Below are 6,806 nucleotides of genomic sequence, written 5' to 3'. Positions count from 1 at the left end.
ATTACTCCAAAACACATCTGCAGCACAGGCCTGACTTTAAGCAGATAAGCTGCATCAAAAGTGAGTATAAGTGTGTTTTCAAACTACATGTAAATGAGTGTAAAATAAGTATAAATTGACATAAAAGCATCAAAATAATCATTCCTATATCAAAGACTCATCTGTATTCCTTGGCATTTCATCCACGCAGAGTCTGATAACAAGTTGAGCTGATTTTATTGTTGTTGTGCGTTGTTTTTACTGTCAACTTATGTTTTTGAGTGGCACTAGATGCATTTTTAGCCCCTCCCTGGGCTGCCACCTTACCGTGGTGGAGGGGTTTGAGTGTCCCAATGATCCTAGGAGCTATGCTGTCAGGGGCTTTATGCCCCTAGTAGGGTCACCCATGGCAGACAGGTCCTAGGTGAGGGACCAGACAAAGTGCAGCCCAAACACACCCCTATGATGAAAAACACAAATGGACCTAGTGTTCCCTTGCCCGGACGTGGGTCACCGGGGCCCCACTCTGGAGCCAGGCCTGGAGGTGGGGCACGTGGGCGAGCGCCTGGTGGCCGGGCTTTTACCCATGGAGCTCGGCCGGGCACAGCCCGAAGAGGAGACGTGGGTCCCCCTTCCCATGGGCTCACCACCTGTGGGAGGGGCCAAAGGGGTCGGGTGCAATGTGGGATGGGTGGTGGCCGAGGGCGGGGACCCTGGCGGTCTGATCCTCGGCTACAGAAGCTGGCTATTGGGACGTGGAATGTCACCTCACTGGTGGGGAAGGAGCCTGAGCTGGTGTGTGAGGCTGAGAGGTTCCGGCTAGAAATAGTCGGACTCACCTCTACGCATGGCTCGGGCTCTGGAACCAGTTTCCTTGAGAGGGGCTGGACACTCTTCCACTCTGGAGTTGCCCCTGGTGAGAGGCGCCGAGCAGGCGTGGGCGTACTAATTGCCCCCCAACTTGGTGCCTGTGTATTGGGGTTCACCCCCGTGAATGAGAGGGTGGCCTCTCTCCGCCTACGTGTGGGGGGACGGGTTCTGACTGTCGTTTGTGCTTATGCACCAAACGGCAGTTCAGATTATCCACCCTTTCTGGAGTCCTTAGAGGGGGTACTGGAAAGTGCACCTTCTGGGGACTCCCTTGTTCTGCTGGGGGACTTCAATGCTCATGTGGGCAATGACAGTGAGACCTGGAGGGGTGTGGTTGGGAGGAACGGCCCCCCTGATCTGAACCAGAGTGGTGTTCTGTTGTTGGACTTCTGTGCTCGTCATGGATTGTCAATAACGAACACCTTGTTCAAGCATAAGGGTGTCCATATGTGCTCTTGGCACCAGGACACCCTAGGCCGCAGTTCGATGATCGACTTTGTCATCGTCTCATCTGATCTGCGGCCACATGTCTTGGACACTCGGGTGAAGAGAGGGGCGGAGCTGTCAACTGATCACTACCTGGTGGTGAGTTGGCTCCGATGGTGGGGGAGGATGCCGGTCAGACCTGGTAGGCCCAAACGTATTGTGAGGGTTTGCTGGGAACGTCTGGCAGAGTCTCCTATGAGACGGAGTTTCAACTCCCACCTCTGGGAGAACTTTGAACATGTTCCAAGGGAGGTGGGGGACATTGAGTCTGAGTGGACCATGTTTCGTGCCTCTATTGTCGAGGCGGCTTACCAGAGCTGCGGCCGCAAGGTTGTCGGTGCCTGTCGGGGCGGCAACCCTCGAACCCGATGGTGGACACCGTCGGTGAGGGATGCCGTCAGGCTGAAGAAGGAGTCCTATCAGGCCTTTTTGGCCTGTGGGACCCTGGAAGCAGCTGATGGGTACCGGCAGTCCAAGCGACATGCGGCTCGGGTGGTTGTTGAGGCAAAAACTCGGGCATGGGAGGAGTTCGGAGAGGCCATGGAGAACGACTTCCGCACGGCTTCGAGACGTTTCTGGTCCACCATCCGGCGTCTCGGGGGGGGGAAGCGGTATGCCACCAACACTGTTTATAGTGGGGGTGGTTTGCTGCTGACCTCAACTCGGGATGTTGTGGGTCGGTGGGCAGAATACTTTGAAGACCTCCTCAATCCCACCGGCACGTCTTCCACTGAGGAAGCGGAGCCTGGGGACTCTGGGTCGGGCCCTCCAATCTCTGGTGCTGAGGTCACCGAGGTGGTTAAAAAGCTCCTCGGTGGCAGGGCCCCAGGGGTGGATGAGATCCGCCCAGAGTTCCTTAAGGCTCTGGATGTTGTAGGGTTGTGTTGGCTTACGCGACTCTGCAATGTTGCGTGGACATCGGGGGAAGTTCCCCTGGATTGGCAGACCGGGGTGGTGGTCCCCCTATTCAAAAAGGGGGACCGTAGAGTGTGTTCCAACTACAGGGGAATCACGCTCTTAAGCCTCCCTGGTAAGGTCTATTCGGGGGTTCTGGAGAGGAGGGTCCGTCGGATAGTCGAACCTCGGATTCAGGAGGAACAGTGCGGTTTTCGTCCTGGCCGTGGAACACTGGACCAGCTCTACACTCTCAGCAGGGTCCTGGAGGGTGCGTGGGAGTTTGCCCAACCAGTCTACATGTGCTTTGTGGACTTGGAGAAGGCTTTCGACCGCGTCCCTCGGAGGGCCCTGTGGGGGGTACTCTGGGAGTATGGGGTACCAGGCCCTTTGATACGGGCTGTTAGGTCCCTGTATGACCGGTGTCAGAGCCTGGTCCGCATCGCCGGCAGTAAGTCGGGCTTGTTCCCGGTGAGAGTTGGACTCCGCCAAGGTTGCCCTTTGTCACCGATTCTGTTCATAACTTTTATGGACAGAATTTCTAGGCGCAGCCAAGGTGTTGAGGGGATCCGTTTTGGTGGCCTCAGAATTGCGTCTCTGCTTTTTGCAGATGATGTGGTCTTATTGGCTTCATCAGATCGTGATCTACAGCTTTCGCTGGAGCGGTTCGCAGCCGAATGCGATGCGGCCGGGATGAAGATCAGTTCCTCCAAATCCGAGGCCATGGTCTTGAGCCGGAAAAGGGTAGAGTGCCCTCTCTGGGTCAGGGAGGAGGTCCTACCCCAAGTGGAGGAGTTCAAGTATCTTGGGGTCTTGTTCACGAATGAGGGAAAAATGGAGCGTGAGATCGATAGGCGGATAGGTGCAGCGTCTGCAGTGAAGCGGGCGCTGTACAGGTCTGTCGTGGTGAAGAGAGAGCTGAGTCAAAAGGCGAAGCTCTCAATTTACCGATCGATCTACGTTCCCACCCTCATCTATGGTCACGAGCTTTGGGTTGTGACCGAAAGAATGAGATCTCGGATACAAGCGGCCGAAAAGAGTTTTCTCCGCAGGGTGTCTGGGCTCTCCCTTAGAGACAGGGTGAGAAGCTCGATCATCCGGGAGGGACTCGGAGTAGAGCCGCTGCTTCTCCACATTGAGAGGAGCCAGTTGAGGTGGCTTGGGCATCTGTTTAGGATGCCTTCTGGACGCCTCCCTGGTGAGGTGTTCCGGACACGTCCCACCGGAAGGAGGCCCAGGGGAAGACCCAGGACACGCTGGAGGGACTACGTTTCTCGGCTGGCCTGGGAACGCCTCGGGATTCCCCCGGAAGAGCTGGCCCAAGTGGCTGGGGAGAGGGAAGTCTGGGCCTCCCTACTTAGGCTGCTACCCCCGCGACCCGACCCCGGATAAGCGGAAGAAAATGGATGGATGGATGGATAGATGCATTTTTACTCTTTTTTTAATTTTTAATCTGTCTTAACTGTAAAGCACTTTGGTCAACTTTTGTTGTTTTTATGTGCTATAGAAATAAATTTACATTGACATTGACATTGATACACTGAGGTGGCTTGGACATGTCCAGAGGAGGGACAGTGGTTTGGACATGTCCAGAGGAGGGACAGTGGGTATACTGGTATAAGGATGTTAGAAATGCAACTGCCAGGAAAAAGACAGAAGAGATATATGGATGCAGTTGGAGAGGACATGGAGGTAGTTGGAGTGAAGACAGAGGATACAGAGGACAGAGTGAGATGGAGGAGGACTCGCTGTGGAGACCCCTGAAGAGGGAAAATCCGAAAGAAGAAGAAGAAGAAGCTATGATGGCCATCTTGAATTGGTTTGACTGTAAATATTAGTTAGTTATAGATGTGCACCTAATGATTGTTTTCTGAGAGTTTCATTAAAACTTTTACAGCATTTCACAAGATCATTTGCTAAAATGCACACAAACAAACACAGAGATACAGGGAATTACATGATCACCTGCCTTTTATGGCCACAAGCAGCTGTGGCTGAGTGGTTAGAGCAGTCATCCTCCAATGGGAGAGTTGGGGGTTTGATTCCACCAGCAGTCACATGCTGAAGTGTCCCTGGGCAAGACACTGAACCCCCCATTGCCTCTGATGTGTGTCCCATCAGTGTATGAATGTGATGAAGCTCTGATTAGTCTCTTGAGAATAATTTGTTCAATTAGCTTTTGTAGAGATCTAGTATAGAGCTGTATGAATGGGTCAATGAGGCACAGATTGTTGTAAAGAGCTTTGAGTATCTTGAAATAAGATAGAAAGGTGCTATACTATGTCCTAAATGCCGAAAAAACCAAAGGGATGCTTTTTACAAACAGGAAGTCGGTCCCAGCAGTTCTTCCTCTGATTTTATCCTCAAATGGTGTCCATATTGAGTTTGTTGATTCCTATAAATATTTGAGTATCTTGGTCGATGCACATCTCTCTTTTAAGCTCCATGTGGAAAACTTGGTGAAGAAACTGAAAGTTAAACTGGGTTTCTTTTTCAGAAACAGATCCTGTCTAACTCTGAATGTTAGGAAACAACTTGTATCTGTGACTTTCCTTCCCTCAATTGATTATGGTGACATTATTTACATGAACGCTCCTACAAGAACCCTGCAGATGTTGGATGCTGTCTATCATGGTGCACTAAGATTCATAACTGGCTGTGATTATTGTACCCACCACTGCACCCAGTATTCACTGGTTAACTGGTCACCATTAACTTCACACAGACTCTCTCACTGGTACATTTCCATCTTTAAATCACTTCTTGGTCTGCTGCCTTCATACATCTCCTCCTACATGTCTCTGTGTGAGTGCAGCTACAGCGTGCGCTCTCAGGACATTATTACCTGCAGTGTTCCCTCAGTGAGGACTGAACTAGACAAAAGGACCTTCTCCTACTCCGCTCCTGTTTCCTGGAATATCTTACAAAAAGATCTGAAGCTCTCGACCTTGACCTCTCTAAGTGGCTTTAAGAATATGTTGGACTCCTGGCAGGGACCAGTGCTGACATGTTCCTGTTTTTAGTTTTCTACATTTGCCTTAGAATCTAGCTGTTTTTGTTACTTTTTTCCCATCTTATTTGTAAAAAAAAAAAAAAAAATCTGTATGCCTTTTTATAACTGTCCATTGTTGTTGCTGTTGTCCATTGTTGTCATCATTTTTCGTTGAAATCAGGTCTCTCTTGTAAATGAGTCCTCGAGGCTCATTGGGATTTACCTGTCTAAATAAAGGTTACAAAGTACAATCCATTTACCATTTACATGTGCCAGGCTGTAATCACACACACTCATCATCTGTTACTCCCAATATCCCTCCTTAAACAAACAATTTAAATTTAAATAGTGTAACATTTTAAATAATGGATTGGTTATTTAAAATGTTACACTGTTTAAGTTTAAATTGTAGAGAAGAGAAGTGCAGCAGGACATCACAGGATGTCACGCAGCTTCAGCTCTGCAGCACAGAGCACAAATGCACTTCTTGATCAATGACACTGAAACAACTGAACATAGAAGTTCTAAAATAATTAAAAATAACTTTTAACACTTTTATATTTTGTGATTATGACGAGTTTATGATGTGACATACTTTGAATTTTAAGTTGGAACACTGAAATGTATTGAGTTCAATGTGTTTGTTTAATGATCAATTATGATAATGTCTAAGTGCAGAAAAAGGCCATTAATTTAAATTTATTCACTCAACATTTCATCCAGCCTATATTTAAGCATTGCATACACAGAAGTATGAAGACAACAGAATATAAACATGAACCATAAACATCTTCAGAGGAAGATTGAAAGATTACAGATTCTCCGTAGTGGTGAAATAAACAGTATATTTATCGTTTTGTTCTTTACAGGTAAACCCACCCTACTACGTCAAACTGGTCGAGCTGGTACCTCACCCAAAAACCGCAGCCACCGTTATGGACCACACCTTTACTCTCATGACCAAGGTAAAGATGTCAAATGACTCAAGCCTCGTTTATGTCAGAACATGCTAGAGTGATTAAACAATGCCAACATAATAACTTATGACACTGAATACAAAAACTCAGAAAATTCCTATTAATTTTACCAATAATAACATTTATAAAGTCCTAATATTTGCAGTCACATATTGTGACCGCATTATGTTATTGTGTGTGTTCAAAGTTCATACTGTGAAATCATAACTTTTTGTGTTGTGTACGATGATGAGTAGATAAACTAAACTAATAAATAAATTGGCTCTGGAAAACCTTTTGTAATTTCTCAGGTTGTGAGAAGTTAAAAAAATAAACTATTTCAGTAGTTTTGTCTTTTATAGCTTTAGCATTCTTGGAGTGACTTATTTGCTTGACTGGTTATTTGTCATGTTTCAGGTTGGCCAGGCACCCATCCGTCTGAGAAGAGAGATTGATGGCTTCGCCCTTAACAGAGTCCAGGCTGCCATTATTGCAGAGTCCTGGAGGCTGGTCCAGGTCAGTGTCAACACAAGGTCTGGGGTTGAGGTTTTTACAGAGGACACTTATGCACCTTTCTTATCACATCCATATACATATATATATATATATATATATATATATATATATAT

At 47.8% G+C, this 6,806-nt stretch overlaps 1 protein-coding gene across 1 annotated transcript in view; it reads left to right on the top strand.

Annotated features, from left to right (window-relative positions):
- cryl1 (crystallin, lambda 1) overlaps positions 1–6,806 on the top strand; it is a 143,717-nt gene that overhangs the window by 43,244 nt on the left and 93,667 nt on the right. The window contains exons 5-6 of the mRNA XM_037686664.1: positions 6,091–6,186; positions 6,595–6,693. Coding sequence (XP_037542592.1) covers positions 6,091–6,186; positions 6,595–6,693 — 195 coding nt within the window. The remainder of the gene's footprint in view (positions 1–6,090; positions 6,187–6,594; positions 6,694–6,806) is intronic.

The sequence above is a fragment of the Nematolebias whitei genome, chromosome 13 (genome assembly GCF_014905685.2).
Source record: "Nematolebias whitei isolate Nwh7 chromosome 13, NemWhi1, whole genome shotgun sequence".
NCBI classification, from domain to species: Eukaryota; Metazoa; Chordata; class Actinopteri; order Cyprinodontiformes; family Rivulidae; genus Nematolebias; species Nematolebias whitei.
Note: the sequence above shows the minus strand (reverse complement) of the source record. Positions and strands in the feature narration are given on the sequence as shown.